The following is a 17,938-nucleotide window of genomic DNA, read 5'->3' as shown; positions in this document are numbered from 1 at the left end:
GCAGCCAACAGAGTACCCCCCCCCCCAAGGAGGCAGGAGGAAAAAGGGGAATGGCTAAAAAGGAATGGGGATTTTTATTTTTAATCAGTTTTTGGAAACAAAGCCATCAAGCGTGGCTTTTTTTCTTTTTTGAAGGGGGAGGAAAAAGAGAAGGGTGAGGATCCTTGGTTAAGCTGACACAGACCCCAAGCCTGTGTAGGTCTACTCAGAAGTAAACCCCATTTGAGTCAATAGGGCTTACTCCCAGGAAAGTGTGGAAAGGATTGCAGCCACACCCAGCAAGATTACAACTCACCCCAAAGTAGATGGGGGCTGCTCACACACTTAACACCCAGCATGCAGATGCCACCCCTGTTCCCCCCAGGCAAAGTGGAGGGATGCAGGCTGGGGCATTTGGACACCTCCCACTAGGAGCAGGCTGGCTCCTTCCTTCCCAAGCAGAGGAAAGCGCTGCACTGCCTGTACTTACTTTAAAGCCTGCCAGGAGCACGCCCTGTGCTGATGAGATGCAGCAGCTCCGTGCTCTTCTCTCCTCCAGCCTTGACCAATCCCAGGATGCTTAGGGCGAGGGGCACACTGGGAAATGTAGTCCTTGGGGCAAGGTTGCACATGGAGAGAGCTCCATGGTGAGATGCGGCATCTCTGCCTGCCTGCCTGCCTGCCCAACCAGCCTTCTCTCCCACCTCCCCCCGCCATGTTTCACACGCCCTCCCAGCCTCATGCTGCCCCACCAACCTCGTTCACAGCTGCAGAAAAGCAGCAAGTCAGCAGGCAGCACGTGCAGCAGAGCAGAGCAGCCTCTCTCCCCAAGATGCCTGGTGACGCCCCTGGAGGCTAGCCATTCCTCATTAGGGAGGCGGGACGCACAGATTGAATACCTCAGTGCTAAGGGGTGAAGAAAGAGGCAATCTGATTTTCTCTGGAAAGGCTAAATATACAGGGTACATTTTTATAGTTTTCTACAAGAAGGCATTTAAAACTTTCTCTGCATTTTTTCCATAGGTCACTGTACTTGGGGAATGAACTGTCGGTTTATTCATCCAGGTGTGAACGACAAAGGGAACTACTCCTTGATCTCTAAGCCAGATCCTTTCTCGCCCAATGGTGCCCCACCAATTGGTCCTGGTCCTCACCCACTGATGCCAGCTAATCCTTGGGTAGGAAAGCTGTTCTGTATATGTTGTTGTTTCAATCTGATCATTGTCATTTAATTTGAAATTTTGATCAACCCACATTACATGAGGTAGCATACAAATGCAGGGGCAAGTGAGGGACCTCAGGTTGGTATTCGCAGTTCATAAAATCATCAGAAGAGCTGGTCCTGATAGCCTTTGGTAAGACCACTTCTCCTACTATGTAGTTTGGTTTGATCCCCATTTCAAGCCGCCCAACCCAGTGATCCTTACCACATCTTTGGGTGGTGAATTCCATCTGTTCATTGCTCATTGTGTAATTAATCCTGCATTTATTTTTTTGTTCATCTACTGGTGATGCTGGAGGAGGGAAGGGCAATGCAATACCTTTTGAGTTGCATGCAGACTTTGGCACAGTTTTTCTGACCCACAAATTCTTGTTGAACTTCTCTGCAGTTAAAAAATAAACTTCAGTTTACTACCACAATGTACTCTGCGTGAGGCTGCCCATGAGAAGAGTTCAGAATTTCAGCCAGTTGATAATGCTGCTGCCAGGTTGCTGGTTGAAATGGGTCAGAGCATATTTCTGCAGTGTTACTCAATCTGCTCTGATGGCCTTGTTGTTTCTGGGCTCAATTCAGGGTGCTGATTTTAACCTTTTAAAACCATAAGCACTTTGGGACTGAGGTATCTTAAGAATTCTGTCAGTGCCCCACTCTGTTCAACGTCCAAGGTCCTGTTCCATGCAGCCTTTTCAGGGCCTTCTCAGCGATAACACCAGTTTCGTGGAATCCCTCCTCTCCCCCCAAGGAACCCTTCCATGCCACCCTTCCAAAGGTGGTCTAAACCTACCTTTTAAAGATGACTTTGGACTGGATCAGGCCATAGGCCCATCTACTCCAGCTTCCTGCATCTCACAGCGGCCCACCAAATGCCCGAGGGAGCACACCAGATAACAAGAGGCCTCATCCTGGTGCCCTCCCTTGCATCTGGCATTCTGACTTAGCCCATTTCTAAAATCAGGAGGTAGCACATAGACATCATGGCTTGTAACCCGTATTGGATTTTTCCTCCAGAAACTTGTCCAATCCCCTTTTAAAGGCGTCCAGGCCAGACACCATCACCACATCCTGTGGCAAGGAGTTGCACAGACCAACCACACGCTGAGTAAAGGAATATTTTCTATTGTCTGTCCTAACCCTCCCAATACTCAATTTTATCGGATGTCACCTGGTTCTGGTGTTATGTGAGAGTGTAAAGAGCATCTCTCTATCTGCTCTGTCCATCCCCTGCATAATTTTGAATGTCTCAATCATGTCCCCCCTCAGGCGCCTCTTTTCTAGGCTGAAGAGGCCCAAATGTCGTAGCCTTTCCTCATAAGGAAGGTGCCCCAGCCCTGTAATCATCTTAGTCACTCTCTTTTTCACCTTTTCCGTTTCCATTATGTCTTTTTTGAGATGTGGCGACCAGAACTGGACACAATACTCCAGGTGTGGCCTTACCATCGATTTGTACAACGGCATTATAATATTAGCCGTTTTGTTCTCAATACCTTTTCTAATGTTCCCAAGCATAGAATTGGCCTTCTTTACTGCCACCGCACATTGGGTCGACACTTTCATCAACCTGTCCTCCACCACCCCAAGATCTCGCTCCTGATCTGTCACAGACAGCTCAGAACCCATCAGCCTATATGTAAAGTTTTGATTTTTTGCCCCAATGTGCATGACCAATGTTCAAATCAATGTACATTGATTTGATGGATATAGCATTTGATGGATATAACATTTGTCCACTTATTAAAATGTGTTCCTTTTTAATTTGTGGGGATATCATTGTTTCCGTAGTGTTTTGATATATTACACCACATTCCAAGTTTTGCTGTAAGCTACTTTAAGCTGATTTGTTATCAGTAGAGGCGTAAATATTATTTATTTTACTCAAACTGAGCCAGTTAGGTTCAGTAAGACTTGAGCTGTAATCTTATCTTACTCACCAGAAACAAACACCTCTAGTTATCAGGTAAAGCAGAGTATACATTCTTTGCAAAATAATACATTCTGTGGTCCAGTGATTTTGAAATAAATGATTCACTGAGATTCTTCAAAGGTAGCCCTTTGTCTGACCCAGGTTTCCATGGAACTCACACTAGAACCCACTTGTGCAACAACTGTTTATATGCATAAACAAACAAGTTTCCAAGCTTAGACCGTGCTTCATTTGAAGATTTTATTGTTGTATAACTTTTATAACTGTTATTAAATCAATTTGCTTCCCAAGTACCTGCAGTCCAGAGATGTGCAGGCAGCCAAGCTAAGGATCTGCGCACAGGAAGACATGTGTTGCTCTCACTCTGGGCTTATCCTTTTCTGTGTTCCAACAGGGAGGGCCGGTAGTTGATGAAATCTTGCCACCACCGCCTCCGGATCCCCCAACAGAGAGTGCCTGGGAAAGGGGACTCCGCCATGCTAAAGAGGTAAAAGGGGGTAAATGGGAAAGGGCAAGTGCAAATGAAGCAGGGTGTGCGTGCAAACATTGTGCAGAGTCAGGCCACTGGCCCATCTAGCCCAGGGGTTACTCACCTACTATTTTCTACCTCCTTGAACTGGAGATGATGTTGATAGTTGACCTGAGCCCTTCTGCTGTCAAAACGTGTGGTCAGCCACTGAGTGTTATGCATGTGTGTTCTTGATGAACTAATGGCTCTCCTCAGTACATAACCAGGCTTCTGTTATTTCTGGCCCACATCAGCTACTCTGAGAGGTAGTAGTGCTCCAAAGTTTTGGACAGAGCTAAGGTCCCTTTCTCAGCCTGCTACTCAAAGTCCTGTTGCTGGAGAGGCCGAGGATGCCCTGCCATTGAACCACAGTCCTTTCCGTAGCTTCCTGAGTGACACACAAGCTTACTTCAGACTGTGTGTAATGTGTGCAATGTGATCTTTTTTTTAATTCTGGATGAGTTTCTATGGATACCCAAGTTAAATATTTGCTTGATTGACAAATTTAGTTTGTTGTGTGTTTCTTGATTTTGTGGTTTTTTGTTTTGTTTTAAGTGAGCTAAGGTTGCTAAGCAGGTCATTCTTCAAAGTGCAAAGCCACAAAAGCAAGGAAACGCAGGCTACGTCATCTAATATCGCTTGTGAGGAGGTCATTGTGGCTCATGCATGGTGTCACGTGATAGTCCCTCACAGACTGGCATGCTTCAGCCACTGGTTGCCATGCTAAGCTCATGGTTGTATGCAGACCAACAGACTGATTATTGTAAAGAGAGAAAGCACATAACATCCACAGAAAGCTGGCAAAGCTGGAATCTGGTTTTTCAGAATGCTCGCATTCTGAATGAATGAATGAATAAATAAATAAATAAATAAAGCTGGCTGCGCAGTCACAAAATGAAGAAATTCTAAGATCAGGTATGGAGTCTTTACAGAAGACTCTGAAGCATTTCTGCTTCTCTACTTATGTGAGAAGTGCCCCAAGTTATTTTGTAAATTACTGTGAGAGAAGCAGGATAGAAACCATCCAGTCGACACACAGTTGTGAGATTTTAGTGCTGTGGTTCTACAAGAGTCCTTAACCTAGACAGTGAAATGTTATCCTCTTACAACTGTATTTTAAAATAGCAGAGTTGATAAAGGGGGGGGGGCATCAGAGAGGCCTGGATTGGAATAGCTTGGCCCACAGTCTGTCTTTCTCTCCTAATCTCCTTTCTGGTATGGGTTCTGGATAGGGCTGCCCTTGAAGACTGTTAGAAACTATAGTTAGTACTGAATATGGTAGCTAGGTTCCTAAATGGGATAAAGTGGACAGCATATCTCTCTACTCCTGAAACAGTCCTTCCTCCTGGTCTGACTTTGCGCTCTATCCTAGGTACTGGCTTTAACCTTTTCATCCCTAAAGAGCTTGAGATCAGGCTACCTGAAGGATCATCTCCTTCCAGTATGCCAGCCTGGCTGTTGACAATTTCTTCCTCCAGAAATTACAGAGTGAGGACTCATGATAGGGTCTCTTCAGTTATGGGACCCCCAACCATGTTTGAAACCCCACGTTGATCTTTTTGCTCTCCTTTTAGATGCTGTATTTTAAAATGTTGTTTTTTAGTGTGGCTTACATCATCTTTCTGCTGCTCTGTTTTTATTCTAGTGGTCTTCTGTTTGCAAACTACCTGGAGAGGCCTTCTGCCTAACAGAGCAGGGTAGAAATTTAATTTGTTTTTAAATGAGAATTGAATATTTGGTGCATTATTAAGCCATTTCTGTCCAACGTTGCATATACGCAACAGGGACCAAATGTGTACACCTGTGGACCAGGTAAAAATGGGTTTAATGCTGTGCGGTGGGTCAGATTGGCACATGCCTCCTGGTGGTTTGTGGTCTCTTCTCCCAGCTGACCCGTGCTGCCCTTGCAGGTGTTGAAAAAGGCCACTATGAGGAAAGAGCAGGAACCTGACTTCGAGGAAAAACGGTTTACAGTGACCATCGGGGAAGACGAGCGCGAGTTTGACAAAGAGAATGAATTTTTCCGGGACTGGAACTATCGCATCACTCGAGACGTGCGGGATTCCACGTAAGGCACTGCTTTGAATTGGGGACTCCGTGTTGGGACCAAGGAAATGCCAGTGGGTTGGCTTCCTATTAAATGCTTGTGCTTCCCTTGTCTTCTCTCAGCAGGTCATCCACCAGAGGGCAGTGCTGGCTTATCTAGAAGTCAGTTGTATTGTCTTGTGGCAACAGGATGCTCTCTAGTCTAACCCATTACTGAGGTCCTGTTCCTTTGTGCGTGGTCTTTCTTTCCCTATGCAATACACCCCACTAACACTGTTTAACACTAACATGTTAAACAGGGATCTATCTTGTGACAGCACAGTGCTCAAATACCCCCAGAGCTGCTGAGGTTAGAACTGGGGAAAAATAGATATGTACCCATGGAAAGCAGAATAAACACACTTGTTTTATCAACATGCTTCCACTTTAGCATGTGTGAGTGCATGTATGAATTGGGATAGCCAAGTGTGTATTTTTTGCTCAGGGTATTTTAGCACTGTGGTGTCACAAGATAGAGCCCTGTTTAACGTGTTAGTTAAGCAAACATCTCTGGAGAGCCAGCAGTCATGGGTGAGGCTGGGTTTGTTCAGATCACAGGCCTGGTGAGCCGCCACAACAGATCTGTAACTCGCAAGTTTTGACTTGCTTAGTGTGGGCCCTGTATCAAGTGAGGGGCCCTCGTTAGCTAGAACAAAGTGATTTTTCTGCTTTGGATCATAGCCAACTCCATCTAACTACATCATCTAGATAGGGCTGCATGTTTTTCCTGCTCCCTTGATTGCACTACAGAAGTGCAGAATTTTGCATCATGGCTATCGTAACCTGACAATATTTATTTATCACGTAGAAGCAAGTTTGTGGATCCTTCATCTGTGAAAGCAGGCTTCTAAGCACACATGCCTGTTGTACACTGCTGGGTGCCCCACTTTGGGGGGGGGAGAAACAATGGGATAAGAATCTCTTTAAATGAGCAAATGCTTCAAAAGAACATACCTAACTACATGTGGCACATTGTTTCCATGTTCCTGATGGTCCAGGGCTGTAACATTCAAATAAGGCCATTGTGCATGAACTTCTCATGCACATGGGTACAGATCACATGGTCAATTTCCAGGATAAAAACAGTCATTGACGACATGAAGTCAGTGTATAAATGTTAGATTGTGTGTGCGTAGGCCGTATTGAACAAGATGACCCTGTATATCTCTCCAGGAATATTGGGACTGGACTTGCACAGTGGGTGGGCAGGGGTAGCAGGTGCATACTCGCATCTCTGTGCTCATGTGACTTGATTGGGGGTGAAGTGGCATCCAATCAAACAGAGGAGTTTCAGTGTCACAGTTTTTTTACTAATGACTATCCCTAGGAAGTGTGTTTTGGTTTATATAAACAGCTCTTTGGTGTGTGCCAAAATTAGTAGATTAGTACCTTAGCAGATAAAAACACTGGTTTTTATCTTAAAATGTTAAATGGAATATAAGGGAAGCATATTTTATTGATTTCAGCATATGTCCAAACATTTACAAATATTCCAGTAAAAATAATTTCAATGTAAAGCTTTGAATGCGTTTACTCAAAGTAAACGCTTAAAATGTGTTTACTCAACTTTATTGAATGTGATTTTCTTAGTCAAATATTTCAGTTCAACTCCTTTGGGGAAAAAACTTGTACAATGTTGATAGAACGCGTCTCTCTAACATGATATCCTTTGTTTTGTTAAGCATACGTCAAGCATGCTAATTCAGATCCTGATTGTGTTTGAGCACTGGATAATTTTCTGCAGAATTTTTCAATTCAGAATTTTTCAGAAAACCATTTCCCAAAGAGTTAAGATTTTTTTTTCCTCCAAAAGCTTTCATTGAAATTAGCTTGTGATGTATGAAGATGACTGGCTCATAAATCTCCTTTTTTTCTCTTGTTTTTGACAAACTCCAGTGAGGCGGACATCAAAGAAAATGTTAACTATGGGTAAGCAACCCCTAATCCTCGCACGCCTGTAGTGGACTATGTTGCTTTCATTCTGATCCCTGGCCTTTCTTAGGAATTCTTAGATCAATACCAACTGTTGCATAAGGCCTGGTTTCCAGTTGACCAGTTCTGATTGTGCCTGTTCTGGTTTGAAGCCTGCCAGGTGTTGGCAGAGTTTTATAAAAGAAGGCATCAAGCCCAAAATTCTCTTGTGGAAACTTTCCACTTGTCGGGGGCACAGTGAGGTGAAAGAGGAGATGAAACCTCTTTTAAGTCTGGGGGGGCTTACTGGTGTTCTTCCCGACAGCAAGCAGCCGCCATTGTTGTCCCCCAGAATGCCCCCTGAACAACAATAGGTAATGTCATAGTATCACTTCTGGAACGTTTTTGGGGTAGGTGGATAGCAGCAATCAGCTTGTGGCAACATTCTCCCCCTCCCCCAGCTGTACCTTGGAAAGATGCTTCACCCTGCCTGTAACATTGGGGTGGGGTGGCGTCGCATGGCAGCCACTAAGCTCCACAATTGGCAGTGAAGTGAAGATAAAGATGTGGGTGTGCTGCTACATCACGCAAGGAAGAACAGCCAGCAGAACTGTTGCCCTGAAAGTGTTTGAGTCTGTTTGAGAAATATTTTTAATTTGGACACATACATGTGCATGGGAAAGGGAATGTACCCCCCAAGCATGGATGGTTCATTAATACAGTCCCCCCCCCCCAAAAAAAGATGATTCTGTAAGCAGGAGCCTGTCACATGATCCCTGAGAAGACAGCTTACTGTACCTTTTCCAGTCACTGTTCCATGGGTCATCTAAGGCTTCAAACACACGCTATTTGTTAAGCGTGGTACTGAAATCCATTCTTGCTTTTATCCAATGGTTGCTCTGAATATGATGGCTGAAGACAGTCAGTGACTGAAGAAGGAACTGGGAGGGCTTATAGTGACTTCTTCCTACATGTGCGAAAGTGTTTTAGTTTTCACTTCTTTTGATTCCTCTGCAGGCTCGATCCCTATGCAGATCCTTATTATGATTACGAAATAGAGCGATTGTGGCGAGGTGGGCAGTACGAGAACTTCAGAGTTCAGTACACGGACCCTGACCCGTACCGGAATTACAGACTAAGTAAGGTAATGATATGCACCCTTCTGGACTTCCTGTGCTGAAGGCTTCAGGCACCTGTTCCTCATAGGTTGATTCAGACAAGACATTTGTTGCAACTGGAATGACTCCTTCAGTCTTTCTGGCTGCCATTTCTGTGTCTGCATCCCACAGCACTCTGGTAACTGTTGAAATGCAGAATCAGCTAGTGATGCTGGCATGGAGAGTAACCACGTAGTGTCCCCTCCCATTTGGTTTCTCCATTTTCACTCATTGCTGCGGTGGTGGAATGCATCTACCCATGTAGTGGCATCTAGTGGAACACGATTATCTAGGCCCATCTCAGAAGCAACAGTAAAATTCAGAGTGCCTACTGATCAAATGCTGCTGTAACAAAAAGGTTTCTGAGGTCACTGGAAGGGCTGGGAGTAGACCAAGTGTATTTCCCTCGGCAGGGAGTTGGATAGCACAGAAAAGGCCCCTCACATGTTCACATCAACTGCACGTTGCAGAGTGGTGGGACATGCAAGAGGGCCTTCTTGAATGATCTTAATGAGGGAGCAAACTTGAGAGGAAACAGTCCTTTAGGTCACCTTGTAGCCTAAAGCCCACTAAAGGTTTCAGAGGTGATAACCAGAACTTGGAGTTGGGCCCAGAAACACAGTGAAGCTGTTGTAAAAGGGGAGGCATACTTGTTGAAGGAGTGTCATGTGTGCACGTGCAAGGCAGAACTTAAACATGCCTCACCCTCTCTCTCATCAGGAGAGGGAAAGAGAACGAGAGCGGGAGAACCGACAGCGCGAACGGGAGCGCGAACGGGAGAGGGAGCGTGAACGGGAGCGGCGGCAGAGGGAGAGAGAGCGTGAGCGGGAACGAGAGCGCGACAAGGAGCGGCAGAGGAGGAAAGAGGAATGGGAACGGGAGAGGGAACGCATCAAGCGGGATGATAAAGACCGACAGCACAGAGACCGTGACCGGGACAGAGAGAGGGAGCGAGAAAAGGAGAAAGAGAAGCCAAAACCTCGATCGTCACCGCAGCCCACAAGGTGCCGTCTCCTTCTGTTGTTGGTTGATGTTTTTTGTTCATGTGGTTGATGATCTGACCAGGGTAGATGTGAGGCTTAATTGCTCCTGGTGCTTCAGGGGGTTGGGAGATGACCCAGAAGGGGTAACTACACTCTTTAGGTCAGCTTTGCTGGCCATGGAATGGGAGTTCCCAGGAAATTGGTCTATGGTTTCCAAAATGGCTACGTTAGTGGGCACCAGGCAAACGTACCATGTCGGATTTGAATCTCTTGTCGAAAGCTTTGTATTGTAAAAAGCTCTGAGACCTGTGCAAGGAACTGCCTATGGAGAACCCCGTGGTGGTTCAGGTTACTAAATTCAATTCAGGATGGCATGTAATTGTTTTCTAGCTGTTTTGCTTCGGTTTCTGTCCCCTTCCCCCCTCAGGAGTGAAGAAATATTCAGTAATGTACCAGGAGACTGCAATGAGGTCCATGGTTTGGCTCACAAATGATGTCTTTTAGTTCATATTTAGGAGTTATAACAATGGGCCGTATGCACAAACAGTCTCTTTTCTTCTTTTTAATCAATTTCTGCCCAGCCCACAGGTGTACACATTTGATCCCTGTGGCGTATATGCAACATCGGGCAGGAACGGTTTAAAAAAAATATTGATGCCTTGAGTGATTGGAAACCTGGTCTGGCACAATAGTAAATACAATGAACTGAATGACCTTGTTCCACCCCCCTGTCCTTCAGTGGTTAACTGTCCCTGCTTTGCTGACTAGTGGCTTTCTTATGCCAGCCTCCCTTCCTGACATTCTCCCTCTTCCTCTGTTCACTTCAAATCATAATAAGAAATTCTACATTAACTGAATTAGGATCAGTCAGTAATTGGTGTACGGTAGTTCTGCTTAGGGATTGGGTTACTTTGTTCACTGAATGCAGTTGGGGCTTCATTTGGTTTGTGATGGTGCTGTGTGTGCCCAGTCTTTGGCAGATCAAGAGGTGGCCAGAGAGAAGGGGGGAGACACCTTCTTCTCTAAATGGGCTGCCATCTAAATTTTTCCCAGAGCTCTCGTTGTGTAGAAACATTTTGCTGTAGACGGTTTTTTTGTGCTTGGCGATCAGAAATATTTTGTCTTAAACCTCTTTCCTGTATACTTCACCCATTTGACTTGTAGGGCTGTGTGTGTGTGTGCTGGGCCCAGGAAGGCTTGGCTCCAGTGTCCCTGCTATCATCACGTTTTCTCCCTTTCTTGGAATTCTTGCCCTCTAGTTTCGTTGCTTGCCTCATTGACTTGCCACTGAGTCCCAAAGTTGTCATGACCGCATCATGTTCCCCAACCACTTCTTCATTCTCATTATATAACTCGCCCAGCTGATGAATAAGCAGGTGAAGTCAGGTTGATGTAAGACTGCAATGTCCACAGATTGCTAAAAACCAGGTTTTCCCAGCTCTCTGCTTGCTGCCTTGAAGCAGGTCCAGTTCCCCATGGCAAGGAAATGAATTCTTCTCTCTATGAAGCATTCAGCTGGAACTCTTCCTCAGCTGCTACAAGTTGCCCAGAGTTAATTCACTGTATTTCCTCATTACAATGGAGCTGATATCAAGAGGGCTCAAAGTGAAACATTTTAAAGACACATTTGGGTGATAACCAACAGCATGTCCACAGTCTGGCTAGGAGGGGCAGCTGACCTTTCCCCATTTGAGATGGGGTCAGCCGCAGACTCATAGATAATGGCTTAAGGGAGGGTTATGAAGGATGTTTGCCAAAGCGAACAAGTCTTCCAACCAGGGCAGCCCAGTTCCAGGACACCACGTTCCTGCTCCAGAGGCATGGTTTGTTCCAAGCCTTTTTGTTCTAGCTCTAAAGTGATGGCTGCTAAATTAAGACTAGATTAAGAGATGTATGTAACCAGTATTGTATGATTTCACTGCCTGTCTTAAAACCAGACTCCTTGGTTCCAAATGCTAAAAATCTAATTGTGGCTAGACAACGCCAGGCAGAGCAAGCAAAGATAGCTTCAAGGAGGAAGTGGGAGGGAGGTAGCTGTTCTCTAGTTGAAGTTTGCTTTCTATCTGCACCTCTGTGCAGGTGGGCAAGACAGTCATTTGATTTGTTTGTCTTGGTCAGTTGCAGGTGATTAAGTGATGTTCAGGCTGCAAAGTGCTGAAAGAAAGAGGACTGGATATGGGACTGTTTCAAGAAAGTGCTTTGTGATTGTGTTCTGAATAACTAGTGTGAGATTCTAAGCTGTTGTGTCTGAACTGGAGGAGAAAAAGGCAGATGGGGTGACTGCAGGGAAGATTTGCATCAGGAAAGGAGTTTGCATGCTAGGCTGAAAGAAGGACTCTCTGAGATTTGGTGGGTGGCTGCTGGCCTTCTCCTGGACCCCCCAACTGTGGAACGCACCTCCTCTTTACCCTACAAGTCTTTTGATGTTTTTGCTTTCATCTTTTCATCTGCAAACAAAGACTATTCTGTTGAGCCTTTCACAGCATTTCATGGGCTCTCACGGCACTGGAACTTTTACTCAGGGGCCAGTCTTCTCCTTTACATGCCAGAGGAGCTAGTTTTAGCCTTTGGCTTCTCCAGGTCAGACTGGGAAAGACTCCTGCCAGAAACCCTGGAGAGCTGCTACACACAAGCCCTGTTTGGTTCCCTTCCCTGAGCACTCAATCAGATGCCTTTGGGGGCTGGGAGCAGGAATGTACTGGCTGGCTAAGACTGCCTGCCCTGAGGTGCCAGTGAGCTCATTGCCCATTCTGTGTTTGTCTGCAAAGGCATGCACCGAATGCGAGGAGGCTTAGAATCCTGGCTGGCCACATGGAGGAGAATATGTGGCTAGTCATCAAGCACACTCCTGTTTGCATCCTTTGAGAGTTTGTTTGGATGCCTAAAAAGGGCTTTGGAGATCATGCTTTTGTGGAGCTGGAGTACTTCCAGATCCTCTACTGCAGTCTTCTGCATGCTGACTTGGAAGGAAGTCCCTATTTGCTGCTCTAGTGGTTACTAGCTGGGAAATGGGCATGGGATTGCAGCCTTAGTTTACTTCATTGTTCTGCTTAGAAGGAACCACGGTTCAAATTCCTGTTACTTTCTGGGCTATTCAACAAAAAAAGCAAAGCTATTGTTTGCTAACAGCAGAGGATAACAAGAGACGTGTGTTTGCAGGAGCAAAACTACGTCAGTCTTATCTAGACCGCCACAGCTGAGACTTTAATTGTGTGTGTTCTTTTATTATGTTTCTTTTTATAGATTCTGTGTGGGTCATTTTATATCATTTGTTGGTATAAGTTTTTTTTTAGTCCATACGTGACACTTTTTGTTACAACCTGTGTTCAGGAATATAGATTACTTCCTTGCATGTTCTCTCTCCCCCACCACCTGTTAACTTCCAAGTGGCTTGAGTTCCAGTTAGAACTTGAAGTTCAGCATTCAAAGAAGAAAATAATCTTTGGGGTTGTTTAATGTGTAATGTCATTAGAAATTCTTTGTATTTAACAAGTTGGCTTCTTCCTTGAAGTGAAGGTTGCTCACATTAATGGAGCTTATTTATAGACCCCTATGCTTTTCCAATTCATTAAATTCTGACTTGGCTGTAGGCAGCTCCTGCCTCTTGCATAGTTTTGGGCTGACGCTGTCGAAGCCCTCTCGTGACTTGGCACGACTTCCCAGTCTTGTGATGACTTCAGCAGGCTGTTACCTCTGCTTACCTTCTGTTAGGCAGATTTGTCTTGGGCTGGAAGCCTTACAGAAAGCCTGCATTTTAAATTGCAAGGCCAGCTAAAAGGCTGCATCTGTCCAGCTTCATCAGGGGCTTCCCTAAAGGTGTTTTTTTTTCCCCCAAGAACCTACATTTTATATTTTTTTAAGCCCAAAGAGAACAGTTGGATGAGATGTTTGGGTAGGTAACTTGGACTTTTGCCCCAAAACACAACCTGGGATAACCCTGTTGCTTATTTATATAGAACACTCCTCCTTTGGGCAGCTGATATTGTGCTCTGCCTGACAGATAACTGTAAATCTGGATGACTTATATTTGAGTCCTCCTCTAAATCCATTGACCAGGGGCCTGTTGGCTCAGTTTTTCTCCTTTGCACTTATTGGGCTGGGGAGACCTTGTTTCAAAGTGTTGTTTGGCTAGGAAGCTTACAGGGTGCTTCGGACATGATGCTGTCTCGACCACTAATCTGTTTCACAGTGTTTGATGGGAAGTTAAATCGGGATAATTCCCTGTGAATAACCCTGACCTCCTTAGAGGGGAAACAAGACACAACAAGTATGATAAGCTTTAATGACAATCAAAACTAAAAAAAAAAAAAATTGGTGCACGGAGTGTCTAAGAGACTGAGCTGCCAATCAAGACTTCCCCTGCCATGAATTCTCACTAGGTGGCCTTAGGCAAGCCACTCCCTCTGGGCCTCAGTCTTCTCAATCTGCAATATGGGAATAAGAAGACTTGACTTATATAATAAGGACAGCATCAAGATAAATATGCATGAACCACTTGTGCACTCAGAAAATGTGACCCAAATGTTAAATAGTAGTAGTTGTAACAGAGCTTATCTTTCTCCTTTGCCATTTTTATCTGGTTCTGAAGACGGAAGGTGCAGGAGGAAAAAATATAAAGGTCACAATGAAACAGCTACAGAATACTTTGCTATCACAAATAATTGTTTAAAGCTGTAATCCCCTGCATAAATCCTGTTGAAGCCAGTAGGACTTGCTTCTGAGTTAGACATGCCTCAGATTGTGTTGTCGATCAGGCAATACTGAAATATTTATGAAATTGCAGACAAATCAACATGTGTTCTGAGCCATTGGTATCCAGAACACCTTATGAAGCCTCTGTAGAGCTAGTCATGCTGGAGTCTAAATGTAGAGGCTTTCCTTTCCAGTTAAAAAAGGCAGATAATGCAAATCACCAACCAAGTGTCAGTCTTATGGTCTTTTTCACTGGCTTTGTTGTCTGTTTATAACATGTTCAGAGCATCCATGGTTCAATTCCTGGCAGCTTCTCCAGTTAGGACTGGGAAAGACTCCTTGTCCCAAATCCTGAATAGCTGCTACCAGTCTAGTGGAAAATCCTAAAGTGATGGACCAAGAGTCTGAATCCATAAGAGGCAGTTTTTGACGTGCATTCTCATTATTTGCAGTTTTGTGAGCATGATTGTTTGATTTTTCAGGAAATGTTTGTATGTAATGCCAACGTATGTCATGCTTCTCTCCCCCCCCCCCCCCCGTTTACTCTGAATGTGATATTTTTTTCCATTTGCCTCTCTTGGTGAGGGATGATCTTCCACTCTCTAGTAGTTGTGAGAGTTCAGGCCAGGAAGTGACATGATGCAACTTGGCAGCTGTTTCATCATACAAAGGATCCCTCCCGTAGGTGTGTGTGGTGCCAGTGATGACTTCATGTAAATGAACTTCAGCTTGGTCCTGTAGGAGTGCTCTCACTCCTTCCCCCATTAGGAACTGGGTGGAATGGTGTTTGCAGGAGGAAGCTTTACAAGTGCAACGGACCATTTCTAGGTATATGCCAGGATATCCATGGAACCCTGCGCACTGCACTAAGGTAGTTCAGGGCTAGCAAGAAAGTTGGAACAGACACACTTGATTAAGCAGTTCCTATTGAACCCAGCAGTTAAGACATCCAAAACTGTGCTTGTGTGGTGAAATTATGTTTTATTTGAAGATAATCTCTGCTAAATGAAGGAAGTTGCAACATCACAGGCAAACCCAGGCAGGGAAAAAAGATCTAATTCTTTGTTTCCTATTATCCTGTCTACCCTTTTCCTGAAGGAAATAATGCAGCCTTTTATTCAGAAATGCACAGGTCTTTGGATCAATGCTTTTGCATGTGCACTCTTGACTGAGGATTCTTGGTGCAGGTCAGCTGTTCTTGGTAGACTTCACTTGACACATGGGCAGCAGAGTTTACACAGCTGGTGATAAGTCAGGCTGATTTTATAATCGTGTGTTATTTGTAGACTAGCAATGAGGCAAACTGGACATTTTAGCCAAGGAATTTGTAGCATGTGGTTTGTAGGGACTGCCGTGATGGTCTGTGATCACAGAAACCGCTGAGTCTTGCGGCACCTTGAGGCAGGTGAGGGCAGACTTCAAACTGGCAAGATCTACTTTTGTTTCTTACAAGAAGGCCAAAGTCTGCCAACTACAGCCAGTTAAAAATGGTAGCTGGGGACTGAACCAGATGCAAAAGAGTAGCACCGGGCAAAGCCAATTGCTTACCACACTCCATAAATGAAGAACTTGCAGATACAAGCACAGAAGTACAGCTGTGTTAGTAAAGATCAGGGGTTCTATAATCTAGGGAAGGAACGTGTATTTTGTTGTTGCAGATGGGAGTCATCCAGCAGCCCACCAGTAGATCTCAAGCGACTGTCTTTGCCCATCCCTATCTTGAAGAATAATATAAATACTGTATTGTGACATAACAATGTGTTGGCCAAAGTCCAATTCATCAGATGGCTGAACTGATAATCCTGAGTATGCATATACAGTGCTGATACAGAGAAGTCAGGAGAAGAGGCGCAACAGTCAAAAATATAAGCAGCAGAAGAAATTAAGAGAACAGGCTGTAGCTCAGTGAAAGAGCAAGTGCTTTGCACATAGAAGGTCCCGAGTTCAGTCCCCAGCATTTCCAGATAGGGCATAGCAAAAATTCCAGTCTGAAGCCTTGGAGTGCCGCTTGGTTGGCCCTGCATGGATGGATGGTTTCATTCAACCCAAGGCAGCTATTTGCATTCCTGGAAAATGACTAAGCAGAGCACAAAGAGGAATGTGTTCAGAAGAGTAAAAGTTTCAGTCAGAGTTGGGAAGACCTACTCCCAACTGGTGACAAATGGGCAAAGCAAGATGAATAAAGGAGCGATAATGACTTTCCATAGAAAGGGCACCACTCCTAGTCAAGCCCCAGTAAGAGAGTGTGAAGCTTGTAAATGAGTTTCAGCTCTGCCAATTCACACCTGAAGTGTCCTTCTGGAATCTTGTGTGTTGAATCACAGAAGCTGTCAAAGTGGATGACAGATTGTCCAAGGACATTGAAATGCTCTGCTGCCACTTTCCGAGTGCTGCCATTTTTAATGTCTCACAAGATGCTCAGTTCAGGGCTGTTAACAACCACTCACTCTCCTCCTCACTTGTTCCATCAGGTGACAAGACAAGGTTTACAAAAATGCTGGTTCTTTGAGCTTAAGCTGCAAACACCTTAGACCAAGGCAAAAGTTTGCAACTATGACTTGTCTCAAAATCAGGGAGAGCTGCTGACAATGATGTTGGTTTTCAGGGATGGAAGTGAAATTAATTGCAGAGAGATGGGGTGGCAAAGCCATTGGTCAGACTCCTTGTAGCTGCCCCTTTCTAAAAAAAATGCAAGCAGTGCTACCTGCAGATGTAGCACCTCTCCAGCAGGGACTTTTGAGTAAAGACAGTGTAGTAAGCATGTCAGGTTGTAGTAAGCAGAAATTCACTTGGAGGATGGGGATTTTTTTTTTTTGTAGCGCAATTACTCATGGGCATCCACTTCTTATAAAGTTGAGTATTGCCTGTCAGAAATTCATCCACTGGTCAATCCATCACTCTCTGCGCACCCTTACCCAGCCCCCTCTTGAACTTCATAGAAAGTGTCTTGGCCATCTAGGGTTTTGCCTCCATCCTGCAGAATCTTTCTGCTAGGGAGAGAATGTGATTTGCTTTCCTTCTATGTTGGACCTGCTTGCTTAGTTCTGAGCCAGAACATGCTTAAGACACTCAGTCACAATCAAACGGGAAAGTGTTAGGATAAGCTCTGCTGCCGGAAGGGAGTGGCAGCAACTAGATTTTCAACTGTAATTTTATGACTGTCCTTCACACACGTACAGAGTCATTGTAGGCCAGTATTTAGCAAGAACAGGGATAACGTAATTCTTGGATTCTTGGTTGTCATTGGTCTATTCTGGTCCAGTTTTTCTTCTGCAGGGGATGCATGGACGGATCCTTAACTACAGGAAATGCAGGCTGTCGTGACTAACAGTCTTTTGCGTTATGTATTGCATAAGAGGCTGGGCTTACCTACTGGAAGCCAAGTCTGAGCTCTTTGTGTGCTGAGCCAAAAGAATCCCAAGTTTTTGCAAAACGTATGCAAATACACCCATTGTACAGCGAGCCAAACCATTTGCATGT

The 17,938-nt window shown here is 44.8% G+C and overlaps 1 protein-coding gene across 4 annotated transcripts in view; it reads left to right on the top strand.

The window, feature by feature from the left end:
* The window catches only part of ZC3H18 (zinc finger CCCH-type containing 18), a 55,357-nt gene that overhangs the window by 15,667 nt on the left and 21,752 nt on the right, over window positions 1–17,938 (top strand). For all 4 annotated transcript variants that reach the window (XM_066636997.1, XM_066636999.1, XM_066636998.1 and 1 more), the window contains 6 exons: window positions 1,003–1,157; window positions 3,517–3,609; window positions 5,541–5,698; window positions 7,612–7,644; window positions 8,644–8,770; window positions 9,504–9,787. In XM_066636997.1, coding sequence (XP_066493094.1) covers window positions 1,003–1,157; window positions 3,517–3,609; window positions 5,541–5,698; window positions 7,612–7,644; window positions 8,644–8,770; window positions 9,504–9,787 — 850 coding nt within the window. The remainder of the gene's footprint in view (window positions 1–1,002; window positions 1,158–3,516; window positions 3,610–5,540; window positions 5,699–7,611; window positions 7,645–8,643; window positions 8,771–9,503; window positions 9,788–17,938) is intronic.

This window comes from Tiliqua scincoides, chromosome 9 (assembly GCF_035046505.1).
Source record: "Tiliqua scincoides isolate rTilSci1 chromosome 9, rTilSci1.hap2, whole genome shotgun sequence".
Classification (NCBI taxonomy): Eukaryota; Metazoa; Chordata; class Lepidosauria; order Squamata; family Scincidae; genus Tiliqua; species Tiliqua scincoides.
This window is presented reverse-complemented; position numbering and strand designations above follow the sequence as displayed.